Genomic DNA, 22498 nt, shown 5'->3' on the forward strand with positions numbered 1-22498 from the left:
AGACTACGAATATTTGACGGAGACTTTGCCTACATCTACCGATTGGATCGGGAAACCTACGGACATTACTGGTGAGATAACTGAATTGCAAGATTTTTCCTTTCCATGCCTATTTCTTCTTCCTCCGTGGAAGAGAGGGAGACGGATACTCAATGTGCAATGAGTAAATATGATTTATGTGATGAATAAAAATTGGTTGGAAACCGTAGTTATTACCCAATCATATGGAAAGCTGTATTCGACGAAAGTCGCACGTGCAGTTTGGAGGGAGATCCCCCACTAACCGGTGGATCCACTCTACAATATGGAGTGAAGAAGCCGAAATAGTAGCTTAAAACACCGCCGGGAAAAGACATAAAAAAAAATTGGTTGAAGTCTGACGTAGTTGTAAACTCGTGGTACATCGGAGCAGTGTAGCGAACGAAATTAGAAATATCGAATCGGATCCAATTTATCGCAATCGATTGGCAAACATGCTAGTTGATCGTATCCTGAAAAACGGCAAAAAATCACTAGCTTATCAGATTTTTTATCAGGCTATGAAGCGGATTAGATAAAAGACAAATAGGAACCCACTGTCTGTTCTGCGACAGGCAGTGCGTGGGGTAACTCCCGATGTAGTCACAGAAACCAAACGTGTGGGTGGATCAACTTATCGAGTTCCCATTGAAGTAGTACCTGCAAAAGGAAAAGCTTTGGCCATCCGGTGGTCATTGATCGCATGTCGAAAACGCTCAGGTCGAAGTATGGCTTTAAGGTCGAGTGATGAATTGATAGATGCCGCCAGAAATTCTGGGAGTGCCATACGGAAGAAGGAAGAGACTCATAAAGTTGCGGAAGCTAACAAAGCTTTTGCCCACTTCCGTTAGTTTTGCTTAGATGAGATTAGTTCCAATCCACAATCTTTTCGTTGTGGATTGGAATCGGGGCGCAAGTATCGGGGAATCGAGAAACACTACGCAGAGATGGATGAGTGAGGGGTTGACGACTACTTCCTCCTTAGTTCGTCAATTATTCCAATATTTACAATACGTTGGCCGATGCAAAGCTGCGGAGTGCTTCGTCCATGAAAAGGCTTGACGCAGGATTCTTTTTTTTTTTTATTTTTTAGAGACCAAAATTGATTAGGGGCGTGCATTACCTAGGAGAGAAATTTCATTTCTCCCTCTCCCCTTGTTTTAGGGAATCCAGGTTGTGAAATAAGTGACAAAAAATTTTGAGATACGGGGAAAAAGCCTCTGTATCCAAGAATTCTAGAGACTCAATCGATTTTGGTTGACACGGATAGGTTTTTGTGATATGCTACATAGTAACAGGCTTACTAGCCTGGGGAATCACTAATTCCTTTTCGAAAACCAAAAATTCCCATGACCGCAACTTTAGAACGACGCGAAAGCGCAAGCCTATGGGGTCGCTTCTGCGACTGGATCACCAGCACTGAAAACCGTCTTTACATCGGATGGTTTGGTGTCTTGATGATTCCCACCCTACTAACCGCAACCTCTGTATTCATCATCGCCTTCGTCGCAGCTCCTCCCGTAGATATTGACGGTATTCGCGAGCCCGTTTCTGGTTCTTTGCTATACGGTAACAACATTATCTCTGGCGCTATCATCCCTACTTCTGCAGCTATTGGGTTACACTTCTACCCAATCTGGGAAGCAGCTTCCGTCGATGAATGGCTTTACAATGGTGGTCCCTACGAACTGATCGTTCTTCACTTCCTACTTGGTGTAGCTTGCTACATGGGTCGCGAATGGGAACTAAGCTTCCGTTTAGGTATGCGCCCCTGGATTGCTGTCGCTTATTCAGCTCCAGTCGCAGCTGCTGCCGCCGTCTTCCTGATCTATCCAATTGGTCAAGGAAGTTTCTCTGACGGTATGCCTCTGGGCATTTCTGGTACTTTCAACTTCATGATCGTATTCCAGGCTGAGCACAACATCCTTATGCATCCTTTCCACATGTTGGGTGTAGCTGGCGTATTCGGCGGCTCTCTATTCAGTGCTATGCATGGTTCTTTGGTAACTTCTAGTTTGATTAGAGAAACTACTGAGAATGAGTCTGCCAATGCAGGTTATAAGTTTGGTCAAGAAGAAGAAACTTACAACATTGTAGCTGCTCACGGCTACTTCGGTCGTTTGATCTTCCAATATGCTAGCTTCAACAATTCTCGTTCTCTACACTTCTTCTTAGCTGCTTGGCCCGTGGTAGGTATCTGGTTCACCGCCTTAGGCATCAGTACTATGGCATTCAACTTGAATGGTTTTAACTTCAACCAATCTGTGGTTGACAGCCAAGGTCGCGTTATAAACACCTGGGCTGACATCATAAACCGCGCCAACCTAGGTATGGAAGTCATGCATGAACGTAACGCTCATAACTTCCCCTTAGACTTAGCCTCTGTCGACGCCCCTTCTATAAACGGATAATATCCGTCTGGTTAGGCAGCACAGCTGGATACCAAACCCTTCAATTTAAGAAGATATAGTTTGGTATCCAATGAAAAGGAAAAGGTAAGGTCCGTACGGTGGAGCAAAAAGGGAGAGGATAACGGACTGTCACAATCTCACGGTCATCAGTTTCCCATCTCGAATTGAGAAGAACGAAGAATTGGAATATCCTTCCGGGATTTCCTAATTGAAAAGAGTTACTAATTTGATTCGCTGAATTCTTGTAACCTTTCAATCTTTTGGGTAGAAGGAGTTGGGAGTACATTCCTCATTTTGCAGATTCTATGTTGTCTTGTTAGATACATGCAGTTAATATGGATGTGTATCATCCAAATAAGCTATCTAGCTTAACAGATGGATCTCGTTCACATTTGGGGAGCCCCTTAACAAAAGCAAGTGGCAAAAGGGGCGGACGTAGCCAAGTGGATCAAGGCAATGGATTGTGGATCCATCACGCGCGGGTTCAATCCCCGTCGTTCGCCCATCCGAGTAATTCAATACTACTGCTCCGCCCGCTTAAGGCAGGGAAAATTTGCCGAGTTGGGTGGGATATATGCGGGTCTCCTCGACAATAACATCTGAGAATTCCCAATTTCATTCCAGCTTCGGATGCAACTATTTACGGAAAGAACCAGACTCGTCTGATAGATTTCCTCCATCACATCTTGAAATGTTCGAAATTCTCAGTATAATAAATATGGGAAATAGATAGATAAGTAGTCTCAGAACTAATATGGGAAAAAAGCTATGGTAAAAAAGGTGATAGAAAAAGGAAGAGGAGTAAGGGGCCGAGATTATTCATCTAAAGTTTGGGACTTCTTAGAAATCGATGCATTAAACTACTTCTCCGAATCATTGAAAAACCACTATCTCGAAGAACTTGTAGTTAGTCCAGCTTCCACTGCTGAACCTTTCATCAGATTATCTGACTTGTGATTTCTAAGTTTACTGTTTCTACGTAATCTGCGTCATTCAATAATGAGGGGTAGTGGCGTCACCCTGGAAATGCTGATGTTGCTGGCGATACCAATTTTTATGCATTGCCTGAGTTACAAAAATTCGATTGATAGGGGTTTTGTATTAGCAAAAGTCATTGATGGAGGTGAGGGGATAAGAAAGAAACAGACGGAAAATTATGGCAATTTCTCCTACGATTGCTTCCTCCAATTCAAGAGATTTTTATCCGTCGGAAGAGATGGGAAGAGAGAAATACTGGAGCCCTACTACTTAGGTTTGAACAAAGATATTTCAATTTCTGCAAGTTCTTCAAAGGAGGAAAGAGAAATCCGTTATGATGTCACGACTCCCTTGCCTTCCGGTAGGTGGAAGGCACGCATAATGAGGAGGGATTCCCTACTATTTGGCGGGGATAGATTCAAGGGGAAAACTGAAGGGATTCAAGTGGTTCGTGGGGGTAGGTATCTGCAAGATTTAGTTAGGTTTTTCAAATTCTATAAAAACTTGGTAGTTTCCAAAAACGGAAGTGACTGCCACCAAAACAATTTTGATTCGTTGCTTCTCCGGGAAATCTGTGACAAGCAAGATCTGGGTCGGTTACAAGCAATACGGTTGGGAAACAATTCATTAAGTTCCGTAGTATTGTACCCCTTTGAATCTGAATCCGCAGATTCAGCCGATCCCCGGAGGGACGGATCGGCATTTCCCTCTGAGCAAGAAGTCTTTTCCAACTTGTATTCGTTTACGTCTCGTGAGAAAACAATATTGTTTCGCAACTCTATATCTGGATTAGATTATGGAGAAGATGAGGGAGGCTTTCCCGTTCTACATGCTTATTCACAAGTTAGAAATCAATTAATAAACCGACTCACCAACTTCCTTTCGATAATTAGGAAATCAAACCTTCCTCTTGGTGGGAAAATAGTTATTGACGTCAGTAATAGGATCAAATCCGAGAGAGTCTTTTTTCCATCGGGAATGAAAAAAAATATGCCGTTTACCAAAATATCTGGCAAGAAACTTAGGTTAGCAAGTGGCGGATACTTCGACTTCGTTGAGATTTTCCCAACCTATTTTAAAGCATCCTTAGAGATACCTAGGGAAACAACTAATCAAAATGGAAATACTAATTTTTTAGACGAATTGGAAGGAGGGGGGAACCTAGATTCAATTTATTCTCTAGTTAGATTATATGGGCGAAATAGAATCATACCTCTCTACTCAACATACATATTTCTTCTCCACGATTATTTTTGTGCGTTATCCACTGAATATTTCTTCCGAATCAAATATTGGTTGGATGGCTGGACGGGTGGCAGAGTATACATCAGTTTCACGGGAATTGCAACTGAAGAAACAGTATTCAAGTGGAAGGATGACGTAGAGCGTCTATCGAACGAATATGTTACCTCCCATATTGGTCAGTGTAGGAATGTTCAATCAAATCTGTATAGACGGCTCGATGCAACACGGAATTTGTATGTTTCGCCTGTTAAGAAATTCTTGGGAGAAGCAATGAAGTACAACTTGGCAGAATTAATCTGCCGTGTGTCACTAGTGGGAAACGAGTTGCTAAATAAGACTGGTGTCAGTCTCCGTAGTACCAATAGACATACCAAGAAATATTTTCACCGATTTCTCGATGTGTTATTTCTTTCCAAAATGATTGTTGCTGAGGCTACTCGCCAGAAAATTCTGATAGATACCGTTGATTACTGCATCGAAAAATTGGACGACATAGATTTTGAAAAATTGAACAAAATGGATCGTATTGAGCTTGATTTTTTCTCAAGTTTATCCGATGGTTACATTGACGAAGAGATACTTCTTTTCAAAACAATTCTTGAAGAAAGAAAAAGTTTCTTAGTCGAGTCTAGACTGTTAACAAGTGAAAAATCGGTAGGCTCCTCGACTGCGCTAAAACCTGCGTCGAATTTCACCTCTCTCGGGTTGTCTTGCATCGAAGCTATCCGAGCAGGATTCTCGGGTGAGGCTCTTTCTATTATGGGGAGACAAAATTGGAATCTGTTTGTGTGTGATTTAAGCCGTGGGGGGAATTCAATTAGGAATATTGGTGAGAGTCTTCCAAAAAACATTTCCGATCAAATGGATGAAATAAACAACTCACCTATACGGAGCCGGGCTGGAAACAACTTTATCCAGAGAATCAAAAGGGGTTTCTTCGTCGGGAACTGTAGCAATAGTTATCTCGACGTGTTAGAAAACTTTTATTTGAGCTCCGACGAGAAAGCCATCTCCTCATCTGATATCCTTTCACTTATTCACCTCCAATTGTCAGATTCGTTATCATCCAATTTTTCGAAACAAACGGCAGGGGAGGTAGCTGATCACTTACTCACACCAATTCAACTTATTTCGCCTAACCTGCATGAATCCGCGACCATAGTAACTCATTTGGATGGACTTCCCAATTCTATTTCGGATCTGAATGGGTTACTGGCAAGTTTGAGCTCATCCCCCCGTGAAGCGACAGACTCGTTCCTATTTTCGTGTAGTAATGATGGAGTTTCTTTGGAGGAGGCGTCGAGAAACTCCGACTCGTGGTCGGATCATCAGCGAACCCAACCTCGTCGGAATCTGCTGGTATTAGATCGAGTCAATTCGGAGAAGTTTTTCAAAGATGGATTAGACTCGAGAAATGGTTCCCCCACGAGTCAAGTCTATCGAAACGGGTTGTCTATTGAGTATTTTTGGGAACCGAAAAAATTGGATACACCTTATTGGTCGCTAAGATTCTCATTATTCAATGGCGTAACATCAAGATTTATAGCGGGATCAATTGGGGAGGATGTTACCCGCCAAGATGCGGGGTTCGCAGATTCATCTGCCCGGGAAGAAGCTACTTGCCCGTCCCATTTCATCAATTTCAATGAATTATCAGAAGATTTGAACAGATATAAGATCTCTTGGATTTTCTGGAGAGACAGTATCGGCGAAAATTGGAGCTTATTGGGAGATTATATACCCCTGTTTTTTACCCCCACCTGGTGGAGATACTTCTGCGATCTAATTACAAAAGCATATCCGGAAATAGTACTTAAGATAAGTTACGACTCAAATCATGATCTTCGTAGAATTTCTGAAGGAATTGCTAGGGGTTTAGTAGGTAGCGCGAAGGGCTATTTACTCCGAAGCCTGCAAAGGCTAGGATTGATATTCGGAAACAATTCTATTAATACTATATCATCCGAGACAGATCTTCTCATTCTCGAAAAAATCCCTGATAAAGCGGAGATTTTACATCCGGGGGAATGGTCGGTATCTCAATTTTCCAATAGGCCTATCTCCTATTGCTGCATCCTCTCAATATTACTTGTTCTCCTGTCATTGAAACATCCTTTGTCTGCCGTTTCGGGTTCCAATTCCTTTCATTTGTGGAAACGTTTTGCTACTATTGACTATTTAACAGACCCAATGCGTGGATCCTATTTGAGAAAGGTAATGTATTCCCCCCCGACAAGCTAAATGTTAACAAGAGATCTACTAATTCATTCTCTCAATAGATTCTTGAATTGTGTAAGTAATATACTTTTTTTCCTTTTCGTGAAAAATGAAATTGATTCGTGGATATTTCGTAGAGAAAGCTCTGATATTTTAGATAGTAATAAAGAACTACTGACTCAACATTTGGTAACGACTAAGATTCTCTACAGGTATGCATCGAAATCAAAATTCAATTATGATTTATCGAGCAACAAGATTTTTCATGAACCTTACCCGCAAGATAGATCCAACGTTTTGGCATACTTACTTCAATTCTGGCAAAATGATCTATTGGGTCACAAGATTCGTAAGTTGGATCCTGCGGAGAAGTGGGCTTTTTCCGCCCTTGGGAGAGATATTCTATTTTCGGCAACAACAAGGCGAAGAGACAGTCTACTAAATATGCCATGTCGTGACATACCTATTTCACTCCAATCGGGATTATTACCATCCAAAGGAATTTTGCTAGTAGGACCTGTAGAAACTGGCAGATCCTCTCTTATTAGAGATGTAGCATCCAACTCCTACTTTCCAGTGGTGAAACTACCACTCAAAAAATTCATATACAACCGATCTTTTTTCAATAATGTACGTGGAAATTTCATCTCGAAAGAGAGCGTACACCGATTAAATATCGTCTTTGAAATAGCGAAAGAAATGTCTCCTTGTACATTATGGATTCAAGATATTCATGAATTGAATATTTGTCGTTCGTATAATAAGCTAGAAGCTGATCCCAAATTTCTACTTTGCCAAATATTGAAGAGTATTGGTCACAAGCTCGGCAACTCCGACATCCGCGAGAATGTCGTTATTGCCACGACTCACGTACCTGCGAGGATAGATCCAGCTTCAGTAGCTCCGAATCGGTTAAACTAATTAATAAATTTTCGGAGGTCCAATGGGCGTCAACGTCAGAAAGAATTGTCAATTCTATTACGTATCAAAGGTTTCGAGGTAGGGGCTAATCCGACTCTTCTTGAGAGTACTGTGTCTGGAACTGCAGGTTATAGTAAACGAGATTTACTTCTTCTCGCTAATGAAGCGTTATTGATAGGTACTTCCAAAGGGAGAAAGTTTGTATGTAGCAACACAATTGGATTAGCTTTGCATAGGCAACATTCGACTGTTAGTGATATGGGCAATGAGATGGAATCTAATTCTGAATGGGAAATCTCTTCCTACAAGATGGCAGAAGTAAAGAATAGTTTGACAGATATTTCTCTCACAACTTTTCCATTTATTGGTCGTGACGAGTTAAAAATGCGATTTTATTACTTGTCTAACTGGTATGTGGAACCTTCAACAACCGAATCAACAATTGATGAATTCACTATGTTTTTGCATCTCCCAGAGCTAATAGCCAAATTAGTAGCTCGCGATTCGTTCCAAATGGATAGGGGAAAAGAAGATAATTTCATTGTTATCGACAAACTCGTAGAGAATGACTTAAACCTAGCTTGTGGCGTCCTAGAAAACCTCTCGAATAATTTCCCACGTCCGGAAATTTGTAGGGGAGAGAGCCGGCGCAGTAATAGTTTTCCTCCCCCTCTTCCTATTGGAAAACCCAAGTATTGCTCAGGTGTAACCTCTCTAAGTCGCTCTTCCAAATCTCTGAAAAGAGGGAGAATTAGTAGTCTAACCGATTTCGAGATGCAACAGTCACCCGAATTAAGAAACTCAGCGGCAGAGATATCGCGTGAGATTACTTGGTCCCGCAAGGCTTGGCGTCTCCGTTTCCTGCGAAGCGGGACTTACGAATTGATGGGGGTATTATCCGAACCCAACCATTTGTATAACTTAATTCTTCTTTACTACAATCAGAATTACATACCCCAACAAGATTTTGAATTCAGTAAGATTAGGGGAAAGAGAAGTAAGTGGCGCGAGAAAAGCGGGTATCTTTTCAGCTTCGAGAAATCTGTCACTAATGGAACAGATAATTCCATTAAAAGATTGGAAAACCGATTGGATAATATGTTGTTACGTGAGCAATTTCTCGAATTGGGAATCTCTGGCGATTCATCTAATGAGTATGAAACACATTGTGATCGATTGAATGAAATGACTCGACTCTTCGGGGGGCGCTTCATCTGGGACCCCATGCTTCTGTTCCAGCCAGACCCTAACATTCCTTCCCTGCGCCGCAACTTGTTGTCAACGAAAGAACTGGCACGGAGGCTTCACACCATTTACGGTATGAGAAGGCAGCGCCTTCAGAAGATGTCAAATAATAAAATTAAAGATTTTTTCCTCTATAGCGAAGAGAATCCAAAATTGAAACCCGACTCATCTCTCAATCGGCGGAATAATCTTCCTCTGGAAGAGGAGGAGCGAGATTCCGAATACGTCAGGGAAACCTCTTCCGTAGATATACATCTGCAATATCCGCAGATATTTACTCCCGTTCGTTTGGGTTGCTACGCGGTAGCGGAGGATTTCCCGGAACGATTTCTTCGGTTTAGGCTTCTGGTTCATAGAAACAAATGGCTGAGACGGAACCGTTCCCCATTTCGGGATTTTCTTATTTATAATATGTTGCTTGAAACTTATGAATATCTATCCAATCCGTTTCGGTTTGGTAAAGCATCACTGGATTGAACAATGAAACAATTCCTTCATGAAAGTTCGATGTCATGAAACAACTGTTGTTTCCTCACCTAGATACTCCCCACTCCGTTTAGATCTCTAGCCATAGAATTGGAAGCCAACTCACTCAGTAGGAGGAAGATCTCTATTTTCCTTTTACTGATACGGAAAATCTAATTATAGCATTTCAAAAAGAAAAGAAGTTGGAGAACAGTTACTATAGGAATTAGGAGTCTCTCCACTGAGAGGTAGGATTGGAAGGAGTGATATAGGTTATTCCGCAGGAATTATGCGAACGAAGACAATTCTTTGTCTTCCCAATAACTATCCTCGATAAGATTTTGGATTTCCCCCCCCCCCCTCACCCTCCCCAAGTAGCTCCAAGGATCTCATTGAGGCGTCGAAATCTAAGAATTTCCACTTTAAATCAATCCGGTGTATCGAATGACTGGAATGGGCCAATTAAATTAGTCAAGTGGGGGGGGGGGGAGAACGGAACGTGCCAATATTCTCGTTTCCATTCGTTGGTGTCGAGGCCTAAAATAGCGCGATAGCAAACCATTCAGTGGTTGGTGGGTCACGCCAACTTGATTTGGCATATGTGTGATGTGAAATACAGCTCTCCTAATCCTAATTAGTATTAGTGGAAATTCTTGACGTAGATACGGATCTCCCCGGATAGGATTCGAACCTACGACCAATCGGTTAACAGCCGACCGCTCTACCGCTGAGCTACCGGGGAAAATGGTAGGGGATTCAGTCCCATACACACTTGCTTGAATACCTTTTTTCCAGAAGCCAATTCCAAATCTGGAAGGAGTTAAGCTTTCTTTGCCATTGCAAAAACTTTGCGTACTCCCTAGCCCCCATTCATTATAGGGGGGGGTAGTGGCGATAGCAATCCCATTCGAATGGAGGGGCCCCCAAATCATGGGCGTGGGAGGGTGGGGGGGGGGGTCAACCGGCCGAGACGAGGTCAAGATCAACCTGGCAAGCCCCTCCCAAGATTCGTATTGATCAATCACCAATGAGTGGTTTCTATTCCCCCCTTCCGGGAGGCGTAGTAGAATAGTTGCGGGATTCTTCCTCCACGTTATTTTGAGGACTAGAATTAGGGGGAATAGAGGAAGCAAAATAGAATTAGAAAGATGGGGAAGATGAAAAATAGTCGGGAGAAATGAACGCGAATTGGAGTTTCGTGAAACGAAAGTAGCAGTTTATGGAAAAGGTAAAAAGATGAAGATTAGTACTGATGATAAAATAGCTCCAAAAATAATTATGAATAAGTAATAAGATATCCTACCATTTTCTCCGTAACGTATAAACTCTCCTCCAAAAAAATTTAAGGCTCCGATTACGTTGACAAAACCGTCGATTCCGTAACGATCAAAATCTGAAAGTGACTTACTTAAAGATCTTAGATTACGCACAAAGCATATATCATAATAGTAATCAATATAACCCCGATTTAGTGACCAAGATTGAACAAGCAACCCAAATTTACTAACTAATTTGGTAAATCCAACTAATTTTTTAGTAATATAAAAATATTTATAACTTTTTTTGTAAATAATGAAGGAAAAAAATATTCCAAAAAAAGATAAAATAAGTGAGCTACGCGAGTTTAGCAATATTTTTATATAAATATTGAAAGATTTACTAAGTTCGAAAAAGTGAACTGGATTAATTAACCACTCCGGGGATAATTCAAAATTGGCAGTTTCTCCTATGAGATTAATTCCCAGTAGTCCTACTAATGTAGTGGGTATTGCAAGCATCACTAGAGAAAATGTCATGGCAGAAGACGATTCTTTAGGCTTCGGCAAGCTCTGATCGTAATGGACGTTAGTAATTCCATTTGGGTTTGCTAGATATGATGACGAAAACCCTTTGTTTTTTGTTATTCCCAATCGTACCGATGCAACATTTTGATTAATTTGATTTAGTGAAAGATTTCCTTCAGTTTCACCCCACATACTTATGGACAATGGCGCAAAATGGTTAAAGTCAACCCAATCCGTTTTAATAGTGCAAAAATCCCCCTCGAAAGTAAGGAGATAGATACGAAACATATAAAACGCCGTAAGACCTGCTGTGCCAGAAGCTAGAATTCCAAGTGGAAGAGAACTTAACCAACTTTCGTGAATAATCTCATCTTTGGACCAAAAACAGGCTAAGGGCGGTATTCCAGATAGAGAAAGGGTACCCGGAAGAAAAGTAGTTCCAGTAATTGGCATGTACTTACGTAAGCCACCCATGAAAAACATGTTTTGACTCCTGTTAGGTGAATATCCAACAACTTTTTCAATTGAGTGAATTACTGAACCGGCTCCGAGAAATAATAAAGCTTTTGAATAGGCATGCGTCACGAGATGGAAGAGAGCAGATTGGTAAGCGCCGATGCCTAGGGCTGAAACCATATATCCCAACTGAGACATGGTGGAATAAGCAAGACCCTTTTTTAGATCTCTTTGTGCAAGAGCTAATGTGGCACCCAGCAAAGCCGTTGCTCCACCAAGCCAAGAGCTGGCTTGCATCACTAAGGGAAGCGTAGAAATTAGACCATAAATTCGGGCAATGAAAAAAATCCCGGCAGCTACCATAGTAGCTGCGTGAATAAGGGCCGATATGGGCGTGGGTCCCTCCATTGCATCTGGCAGCCATACGTGAAGCGGAAATTGAGCAGATTTAGCAACTGGACCTGCAAGGAGTAAAAAAGCAATGATATTTGTCAAGATTGGATTGGAAAATCCAATTTCTTTTAATTTGGCAAATCAATCACACAATTCGGAAATCTCGAAACTACCAGTTGTCCAGTAAATACCTAGAATACCTAAAAGTAATCCAAAATCTCCTATGCGGTTGGTAACAAAAGCTTTTTGACAAGCATTTGCGGCACTTGACCTAGCAAACCAAAAACCTACTAATAGATAGGAACACATTCCAACTAACTCCCAAAACACGTAAAGCTGTATTAAGTTGGGGCTGAGAACTGACCCTAACATTGACGCGGTAAACAAACTCAAATAAGCATAAAACCTGGTATATCCCCGGTCATAACACATATAACTATCGCTATAAATCATAACTAACACGCCTACAGTGGTAACCAGTAGTGACATTACTAAAGTAAGTGAATCGACTAAAAAGCCTATTTCTACGCAAAAAGTACTTCTCGGTATCCAAATCCATAAATATTGCTGAATCGGGTTTTTCACAAATTGTTCCTGAAATATGGCAAGTGACACAAACGTAGAAATAGCTAATGAAAAAACGTTGAGCAATGCGCACAGGCGATGGAAACCCCTTGCAACTCTTGGAAAAAAGAATGATAACGATCCAGTGCAACAAGAAGCTATTAATGGACACGAAGGAATAATCCAAGCGTATTCGTTTGAAAGTTTCACAGACGTAGTCAACTCCAAATTTAATTTGTTGCTACTTCCCGACGGGGGGGGGGGGGGGAAGTGTAAGAGCATTACTAGATGGAATGTATGCAGACAAAATAATTGATTTTTGAGTAAAAAAGAAAAAGAGACTCAATAATTTTGATTTCATGAAAGAAGCAACAATCAAAAAACTTGACAGTATTTGCACGTGACCGAGATACTTATTCGAGTTGTAAAATTTGGAAACGAATCAACTCGCTTTGTGAACGAATTTTTTTCTTTCTCGGGGGGAGGAAATATGGAAAAATGGAAAGAGAGAGTCAGAATTGGTGGATACGCAATTATTGATATTGGAGGAAAACAACTACGAGTACAACCGGGAAGATTCCACGATGTTCGTCATTTTCCCTCAAATTTAAATACACGGGGATCTGACACAAAAGTATCCATGGGTCGAGTCTTGCTTATTCGTGACGGATCTAAAATAGATATTGGTTCTCCGTGGCTAGCGAATGCAGTCGTCAAGGGACGGATCTTACATAACTGTTTCGAAGATAAATTGGTAATAAAAAAGATTTTTTCCAAAAGAAAAACGTGAGGGAGTCGAGGATGCAGAGGAAGTATAATTAGATTTGCAATTGATTCCATCCATTTTAATTGTAGTAATGCAACTAACAAATAATTGCATAGGTAAGTCAAATTACTAAGATACTTGAAAGATTGATGCATCGATGCAAAGTTTTTTTTTTATTTGATATCTGTCCCTCTTTGTTATTTGTCCACTTTTCTATCCATTATATTCATTCTACTGATACATATCAACATAACTGGTAATTGCAAAGAGAAAAAGCTACAAGAATACTCAATAGAATATGGCCGTTCCGAAGAAACGTACTTCTGCATCAATGAAGAAAATTCGTAATCATAGCTGGAAAATTAAATCAGTGGAAAAGTCGTTGAAATCTTTTTCTTTGGCTCAATCTGTTTTAAGCGGACGTTCAAAAAGTTTTTATTATGGAACTGAAAAAAAACCTTTCCAGAAAAATTAGTACTATTCTATATTCCCGGGTAGTTGTTTGACAGATATGTAGAAGAGTGAACAAACAGTTAAAAAACCACAAAATTAGCATAATTCCTTGACAGGAACTGACAAAATTTGACATATTAATAATCTACAATTTTTATTCCCCCCGGAAATATAGAAAAATTGGGTGAAATTTGAAAATATTTTGTATAACAGTTATAGTATGGATAATCAGTGACGTAATCGCCTTTATCAATCAACTTCAAGCAATTGGTGTATGTTAATCTATTTTTGGAAATATTGAGTTTAAGGATGAAATAACCTCCCTATTAGAACAAAGATATATCCCAAATAAGTATTTAAATGTTATTTCACGTCAATGTAAGAATTTGACCGATCTTAAAGCATATTGTGAGAGCGCAAGATACAGGGAATTTCTTAGACTTCCATACCACAAATTTAGAAAATAGAAAGAAATAAATCAAGGAAAAAAAAAGAAGGGGGGGGGTTATAACTCCTTCCTTTTTTAAGATTTTCCCTCGTTAGTTTAATTTAACCTATTTATGTACAAACACATAAGCCACGTAACACTCGCTTTAAACTAAGCCGTAGTGTGGGTCTCTGTGCAGTGTTATAACATGCACGATGTTACGACATTTCTATAGATAGAAAGGGCTCGTCTACGTTCGGAATAGCAGGATTTGAACCTGTGACCTCCATCACCCCAAGATGGCGCGCTACCAAACTGCGCCATATTCCGTATATCTATCTATCTATATACACGATTATATCTACCCATCTGGTTTAGATTAAGATGTTTTTTATTTTTAATAAATGAACTAACTAAATAAGTGATTAATCTTCTTATTTCTTAACCTATATGCATTTCAAAACTTCTGTTACATCTTATCAAACTATGTAACAGTTGACTTATCGGTCCGAACCAATATACAATTAAGTATGTATTTGTTTCTATTTTGATAAGCCGCTATGGTGAAATAGGTAGACACGCTGCTCTTAGGAAGCAGTGCCAAAGCATCTCGGTTCGAATCCGAGTAGCGGCACGTGAAATAGTGAAATAAAAAAAAAAAAGACAAATTGTAAACTACCTTGATTACTTAGAAAATAAAGTCACCGACTTTATTGGTGATAATCCACTCTAAAGTGATTAATTCGTAATAAATTAAAAGAATAAATTACTGGTCTCCCTCAATTACGACATATACAGGCATAGAGTACATATTTGTTAATATTTCGTTTGTGATGTTTTTTTTCGTAACTTTGTTGAACCTCATCAATTTATTTTACAAAATTGATAAAATTGATCATTTCAGCAAAAATAGCATGACAATTGCTTTTTTCTGTACTACAGGATTTCTGATTACTCGCTACCTCCAAACCAGGCACTTACCGCTAGGTAATCTGTACGAGTCGCTAATGTTTCTATCGTGGGGCTTCTCCTTATTATATTCAATTTTAGAAGTTAGAGACCAAATTGGTTTATCGCATGCAGTACTCGCACCTGGTGCTATGTTGATTCACGCCTTCGCAACTTCAAGTCTTCCCCAGCAAATGCGTTCCCCCACGTTGTTAGTACCCGCTTCGCAGTCTCAGTGGTTAATGACGCATGTAAGTGCGATGTTGATTAGTTATATAACCTCATTGTGTGGGTCTTCGCTAGCAATAACTTTATTAAGTTTATTCTACGGCAAGGTAGGTAGTGTAACTTTGGAACACAAGTTTGAAAAACAATCTTTCTTTTTTTTGATGAACCCTCGTAAGAATCTGTGGAAACAAACCGGTGCAGAAAACTATTCCTACTTCCTCATCTCCAACTCACGGAAGTGCCAATTGATTAATTGCTTGGATAAGTGGGCTTGCCAAACAATAAGTTTGGGGTTTTCTCTGTTGACTATTGGTATACTTTCTGGCGCAGTGTGGGCTAATGAAGCTCGGGGATCTTACTGGAGTTGGGACCCAAAAGAGACTTGGGCGTTGGTAACTCGGTTAGTATATGCTACTTACCTTCATACAAAGGTGGATAAGAGAAAGATGGGGGAGGGACCGGCCACGACAGCATCTATGGGATTTTTCTTAGTTTGGATTTGTTTCTTGGGAGTCAATTTATTAGGAGTTGGATTGCATAATTACGGATGGTTAGCGTAAAGACCAGAAGGTTAATTTTGGCAAATTGAAGGAAAATAAAAAGGAAGGGGGAGATTAAAAAAAAAGTGGTTTGAAAAAAAAAAAAATTAATTGACAAAAATTTTAACTACATTGAGAAATTGGGGGAGCAGCAGGGTAGCAAAATAACTCCAAAAACCTAAAAGGAGAAACAGGAACAGACTTGCTAGTAAATAGATGTATTTTCCAAATGTCTGTTTCTGCCTCTCCATTTCCTGCAGATAAAAACAATTACAAAATTGCAGCTATTTCGTGTACAGTATGAATCTATTATATTAGCCTTCCAAGAAACTCTTTTCTTTATCCCATGCTTCTATGCCATAGAGGTGGTGTACAAATAAGCTTATTTGTTTGTACTAAATTCTCTAGGTACTCATTTTTTAGCTCAGAACGTTGAGTCATGTAAGTGGGAGGGAAGGGATTTCAGTACTCCCAATAGATAAAATCAAATTTGGGTATAAACCGATACCTAGTATTGGTAGGAGAAAACAAATTAGAATAAATAATTCTCTTGGACCAGGATCAATTGAGTAAGGATTTGATTTGTCAAAAAACCTGTAACCATAAAATAGTTGGCGTAACATTGATAGTAAGTAGATGGGAGTTAATACCGTACCAATTCCCTCTAGCACCGTAATTCCCGCCTTAAAGGCAAAAGAATATTGATTAGAAGTAACAACTCCCAAAAAAACTAGCAATTCCGACACGAAACCACTCATTCCCGGTAATGCAAGAGAAGCCAACGAAAGGGTGCTAAACATGGTAAATAATTTAGGCATTGAAATAGCAGCCCCTCCCAATTGATCTAGTAGATAAGTTCGAGTTCTGTCGTAACAGGTACCTGCGAGGAAAAATAAGGCAGCTCCAATCAAACCGTGGGAAATCATTTGTAATATAGCTCCATTAATACCTGTCTCTGTAAAAGAACCGATTCCGATGGTTACAAAACCCATATGAGAAATGGAAGAATAAGCTATTCTTCTTTTAAAATTGCGCTGACTCATTGAAATTAAGGAGGCGTATATAATTTGAATCGCTCCAAATAACATCATCCACGATCCAAGTAAAAAATGTGCATGAGTTAATAATTCCAAATTAATTCGAATAAGTCCGTATCCACCCATTTTTAACAGCACTCCGGCTAATAACATACATGTGCTGTAGTGTGCCTCCCCATGAGTATCTGGTAACCAGGTATGGAAGGGAAAGATAGGCAATTTCACGGCATAAGCCACCAAGAAACCTACGTAGATTAGTACTTCTAACGAAAGGGGATATGATTTATGTATCAAATCCTGAATATTAAAAGAAGGAACCTCGCTACCATAAAAACTCATAGTCAAAGCCGCCACCAATAAAAATATTGAGCCACCAGCTGTGTATAGGACAAATTTCGTGGCTGAGTATAAACGTCTTTTTCCGCCCCATAAACATAGTAGTAAATAGACTGGAATGAGTTCTATTTCCCACATAAAGAAAAAAAGCAAAATGTCTCGGGAAACAAATAATCCAATTTGGCCGCCATACATAATCAGCATTAAAAAGTAAAATAGCCGTGTATTACGAGTGATAGGCCAAGCCGATAAGGTTGCCAGAGTAGTTGCAAAACCCGTCAATATGACAAGACCGAGGGAAAGCCCGTCGATTCCTAATGACCAGTGAAGATGGATATTGTTTATCCAGTTAAAAGTTTCCAACAACTGGATTGACTGATAATCGATTCGAAAATGACAATAAAATATGTAAGTAATTGGTAAAAATTCCAATATGCAAATACCCAGAGTATACCATCGAGTGACTCTGTTTCCATTACGAGGCAGGATTGGAATCATCAGACCAGCAAAAATTGGGAGGGAAACGATTACCGTTAACCGAGGTACATTACTAATCATGAATTAAAAAAGAAATAATTTTTAATAGAGACTGTGTAAGCCAAATGAGATGACTCATACCCAACTTTGGAAGTCGGAAGTTTTGGGTATGAGTTGAAATGAATGATTTAGGGATTAACTTTTCAGTCCTACCTATTAATAAGCTAGACCCATACTACGGGTAGTTTCAGCCCCCAAGTAGACACGTACACTCAGAAAATCTGTTGGACAGGCAGATTCACATCTCTTACATCCCACACAATCTTCTGTTCTGGGAGCAGAAGCTATTTGATTTGCCTTGCATCCATCCCACGGTATCATTTCTAGCACATCTGTAGGGCATGCTCTTACACACTGGGTACAACCAATACATGTATCATAGATTTTCACTGAATGTGCCATTGAGTCTGTTTACTCCTCTTAAATCAATATGGTGAATTCCTAGTAGTTACTTGAAAAAAAGAAAATCTATTTTCCCCCCCCATAGCCGAATACTCCCGATAAGCTCTTTTCATCACTTTCAAAATCTATCCAATTAAGTTTTATTTTGTAAAAATTTCTCTTTTTTTTTTCTACTCGGGGGATAAGCTATATATTGAAGTTATGGTAAACTAAAAAAGGTGTTAGTTAGCAGATATAATTGGAAGAAAGTATCAAACTAATTTGTTGAGGTGAAAATATTGCCGCCGAGGGAAAATTCAACAACTAGGTGTTTAAAACTGTATAACCTATCAATCAATCACCATTTTAACAAATTCGATTGATCGATACGAGTAGATCTCCTGTTTCGATGTATAGAAAGGGCAATAGCTAACCCGGTAGCAGCTTCAGCAGCTGCAACGGCTATTACAAATAATGTAAATATTTCCCCAGTCTCTCGGTTGTCAAAAAGATTTGAAAGTGTAATGAAATTTAAAGTAATCGCGTTAAAGATTAGCTCTAGACTCATCAGTGCCCTAACCATATTTCTACTCGTAATTAGACCGAAAAAACCTACACATAAAAGATAAGCACTCAGAATTAGTCCTTGTTCAAACGTGATCTATTAAATTTCTCCTCGAACATTTTGATGAGTCAATCTATCTTTTTTTTTTTTTTTCCCGGGGCTTCAATATAAATTTCTATTTAAATAATTCTCCGTCGGTTAGAAAAATGTAGAATTTTTGTAGGGTGCTGAAGCAGCTGATTTCTTATTGACAATAAATGCATCTTCATTGCGTGCTAGATTAATTGCTCCCACTAAAGCAGCTAGGAGAAGTATCGAGAGAAGTTCGAATGGTATTACGAATTCTCCCAATAATTTATATCCAAGTTGTTGGACATTACTTCCGAGTGTGCCTGATGTAGAAATTCCCGATTGAGGAATGAGACTTAAGTCAAACCATTTAGTATTGTGAATCACAAAAGATAATGTTGAAAAAAGGATTGTGCAAGTCCCTGCAGTAATGATATAGCCTATGCCACGGGCAGTAGTCTCAGAACCTGCCGGTTCATCAGTAATCGTGACGGCAAATACGGTTAAAACATTTATGGCTCCTACATAAACTGGCAACTGCGCAGCAGCTACGAAATCTGCATTCGAAACAAAGTATAATAAAGATATACAAGTGAAAACCGACCCCGGAGAAAAAGCGGAATTAACTGTATTGACAAGTGATACTGCGCCTAAACTTCCCAGCAGGATACCCAATTCTACCGGTGCTAAAACAAAATCGTGAATTAATTCTGAGATATTCGTTAGACACAATTACTTAAGTGTTTCAGCTGAATTTTTTCATAGTGAATACTTAATTTTTCCTTTTTTTTTATTTTTAATCTTTATTCGACAGTTTTTGAGCAGACAGATTATCCAAAAAATTATTTGAGCAGGTAATTTGTGTGGCAAATTATGACTTGGGTGCCAAGTTTTCTTGTTCTCAAGATTTATCTCCTAAAAGAATTTCTTGAATTCAAAACTAATTGAATTGAAACATCTTCAGAGGCGGGAGGAGGTAAACGCCCCAAAGCCGTTTGATCAAAATTGAGTTCATGACGATTGTAACTGGAAAGTTCATACTCTTCGGTCATCGACAGACAATTTGTTGGGCAGTACTCAACGCAGTTCCCACAGAATATGCAAACTCCAAAATCAATGCTATAGTTTTTCAATTTTTTCTTTTTCACATCTTTCAGGAATATCCAATCGACAACTGGGAGATTGATCGGGCATACGCGAACGCGTACTTCGCAGGCAATACATTTATCAAATTCGAAATGGATACGTCCACGAAATCGTTCGGATGGTAATTTTTTTTCATATGGATACTGAACAGTTATGGGTAAACGATTCGAATGATCCAAGGTAACTGCAAATCCTTGACCAATGTAGTTTGCGGCTTCGAGAACTTGTTGACCATAATTTTGAAACTTAATTATTGCCAAAAACATAAAATTGATAAATCCAATTTCAAATTTACTTTTCGATACACATTTTCATGTGACAGGGGAGGACAGGTAATGCGTTTGTTTCCATACATTAAATTCAATAGTTTTAACTTGAACTGAAAATGAGGCGGATGCGTCAACTTATGAGTAATATTCGAAACGAAGCTGTCAGCAACGAATTTCCCGAAGCAATGGGCAGTAGAAATTTCCATCCGAGATCTAGTAATTGATCCATCCTGACTCTAGGTAGAGTCCATCTTGTCAAGATGGAGAAAAATAGGTAAAAATAGGATTTGGATAATGTAGTGGCAACCTCTACAATCGGTTTCAACGTGTCGAGAGACTTGTCAATGACACTTGAAGTTGAAACAATTTGTCCAAAATTTTCGACAAAAGGAATTGAGAAATCCCATCCACCCAAATAGAGAACTACTACAAATGGTGAGGAAGCTGACAAATTTAGGTGAGAACCAACATAAAATAAGCCAAATTTTATTCCTGAATATTCAGTTTGGTAACCAGCCACTAACTCCTCCTCCGCCTCTGGCAAGTCAAATGGCAATCTCTCACATTCTGCCAATGAAGAGATGAAAAAGGCTATAAATCCTATTGGCTGACGCCACAGATTCCACCCCCAAAAACCATATTTGGATTGTGTCTCAACTATATCAACTGTACTCAAGCTACCGGATAAAGATAGTCGACGGATTCTCCCGCCTCTATTTCAAAACCGTACATGAACTTAGATCTTCATACGGCTCCCCATCGAGATCATGAAGGGAGTAAATTCTCTAAATTGCAGATAAGAATCTACGCCCCCAATCAATGAGATTCTGTTTGCTATAAATTTGCTTCCGAATCTGTCTCAACCTCATCCAGTTTCTCAATTCTAGAAATTGTAATTTTTAAGCCCTGCATCTAAAAAAGAAAAGGTTGTACCCAACTTTGTTTGCATCACTTTTTCTCCTAAATTGCAGAATTTCAATGAGGGTTATTTCGTCCCAAACATTATCATTCAAGTGAATGGCGTTATACTCGAGAATGAAATGATGTAGATACACTACTCAGTTATCCCTACCGAAGCTGAGTCTATTTCATATGGTAAAGCGGGGAGGGGAACAAATGTGGGAAAGGTAGAGATAGGTACATCTATAAATAGATCTAAATATCCAACTTCATTCCCTTCTTTTTCCAAATAATTTGTTCTACGTATACTATTTAATTTACCCCCGCCTCGAAAATCTCTTGCGTATATTCGTGTTTCTTGCTCATCACTTTTTGTAACTCCAAGGGGGAACAGAAATTGACTGCCTCTTCCCATCCGCTTCGAGACTGGAGAGTGAATCACAGCCTTGGGATCATGCCTCTTGCATCGCTTGGATAAGTTTTCAGTTCGTCCACGAACTATTGGGTTTGACTCCGCAACTGCAAAAACGCTGTTTGAGTTCACCCAGATAACTATTTGGTTATCATCTAACGAAATTTTTACTGTTATTACAAGGTAAAAACGTTTCTATCTTTTTCATTCGTGCTTGGCGAATCGCACGTAGGGATATCGACAGTACACATAGAGCTAGGGGTATTTCGTAACTGATAGATTGAGCCGCCGCTCTGAGACCGCCTAAAAAAGAATATTTATTATTTGAACCGTACCCTGCCACAAGAAGACCCAGGGGTACAATACTTGAGATAGCAATCCAGAAAAAGACACCTATTCCCGAATCGGATAATATGATATGTTGGCCAAAAGGTATTACCAAATAAGTAATAAATACTGGTGTGACTACGACAGCCGGTCCGGCGGCAAATAACCAGGCATTACCCTTAGCTGGAATGATATCTTCTTTTAAAAGAAGTTTAATTCCATCAGCTAGGGATTGAATAATCCCTAGTGGACCTGCATATTCTGGTCCAATTCGTTGCTGAACCCCCGCGGATACTTTTCATTCGAGCCATGCAATTACTGAAACTCCCGTCGTGACTCCCAAAACTAGAAGAAGAGTAGAAGCAAAAATCCAAATTGATTTGGAAAGATTCATTGTAATTTCTAACTCGTCAAAAAGATGAATTAGTTTATTTCTGCAAAATTCGGTACTATTTATCATT

General features: G+C 39.5%; 13 protein-coding genes and 4 non-coding genes across 17 annotated transcripts, besides 2 other annotated features; 8 read left to right on the forward strand and 9 right to left on the reverse strand. All coding sequences in view use genetic code 11, as the record gives it.

Moving 5' to 3' along the window:
* Positions 1-10729: part of a repeat region (inverted repeat region B; IRB) that runs on past the window's edge.
* rps7 (ribosomal protein S7) lies at positions 426-869 on the forward strand. The gene is given in 1 exon segment: positions 426-869. A coding segment is annotated over 1 exon segment (444 nt).
* psbA (photosystem II protein D1) lies at positions 1368-2429 on the forward strand. Its single transcript has one exon. It carries the CDS (start codon positions 1368-1370, stop codon positions 2427-2429), a length of 1062 nt encoding a protein of 353 aa, NP_848104.1.
* Positions 2859-2932, forward strand: trnH. The gene has a single exon. It is a non-coding gene; the product is annotated as a tRNA-His (tRNA).
* Positions 3198-9512, forward strand: ycf2. The gene is given in 1 exon segment: positions 3198-9512. A coding segment is annotated over 1 exon segment (6315 nt).
* On the reverse strand, positions 10171-10232 carry trnN. The gene has a single exon. It is a non-coding gene; the product is annotated as a tRNA-Asn (tRNA).
* On the reverse strand, positions 10718-12907 carry ndhF (NADH dehydrogenase subunit 5). Its single transcript is given in 1 exon segment — positions 10718-12907. A coding segment is annotated over 1 exon segment (2190 nt).
* Positions 10730-22498: part of a sequence feature (small single copy region; SSC) that runs on past the window's edge.
* rpl21 (ribosomal protein L21) lies at positions 13215-13571 on the forward strand. The gene is given in 1 exon segment: positions 13215-13571. A coding segment is annotated over 1 exon segment (357 nt).
* On the forward strand, positions 13762-13938 carry rpl32 (ribosomal protein L32). Its single transcript has one exon. The coding sequence runs from the start codon at positions 13762-13764 to the stop codon at positions 13936-13938; it is 177 nt and encodes a 58-aa protein (NP_848108.1).
* trnP lies at positions 14600-14673 on the reverse strand. Its single transcript has one exon. It is a non-coding gene; the product is annotated as a tRNA-Pro (tRNA).
* trnL lies at positions 14898-14977 on the forward strand. Its single transcript has one exon. It is a non-coding gene; the product is annotated as a tRNA-Leu (tRNA).
* On the forward strand, positions 15129-16079 carry ccsA (cytochrome c biogenesis protein). The gene is given in 1 exon segment: positions 15129-16079. A coding segment is annotated over 1 exon segment (951 nt).
* ndhD (NADH dehydrogenase subunit 4) lies at positions 16496-17986 on the reverse strand. Its single transcript is given in 1 exon segment — positions 16496-17986. A coding segment is annotated over 1 exon segment (1491 nt).
* Positions 18125-18370, reverse strand: psaC (photosystem I subunit VII). The gene has a single exon. It carries the CDS (start codon positions 18368-18370, stop codon positions 18125-18127), a length of 246 nt encoding a protein of 81 aa, NP_848111.1.
* On the reverse strand, positions 18708-19010 carry ndhE (NADH dehydrogenase subunit 4L). Its single transcript has one exon. It carries the CDS (start codon positions 19008-19010, stop codon positions 18708-18710), a length of 303 nt encoding a protein of 100 aa, NP_848112.1.
* Positions 19113-19706, reverse strand: ndhG (NADH dehydrogenase subunit 6). The gene is given in 1 exon segment: positions 19113-19706. A coding segment is annotated over 1 exon segment (594 nt).
* Positions 19892-20395, reverse strand: ndhI (NADH dehydrogenase subunit I). Its single transcript has one exon. It carries the CDS (start codon positions 20393-20395, stop codon positions 19892-19894), a length of 504 nt encoding a protein of 167 aa, NP_848114.1.
* Positions 20529-22497, reverse strand: ndhA (NADH dehydrogenase subunit 1). The gene is given in 2 exon segments: positions 20529-21086; positions 21940-22497. Coding segments are annotated over 2 exon segments (1116 nt in total).

The sequence above is a fragment of the chloroplast genome of Adiantum capillus-veneris (assembly GCF_014529385.1).
Source record: "Adiantum capillus-veneris chloroplast, complete genome".
Taxonomy (NCBI): domain Eukaryota; kingdom Viridiplantae; phylum Streptophyta; class Polypodiopsida; order Polypodiales; family Pteridaceae; genus Adiantum; species Adiantum capillus-veneris.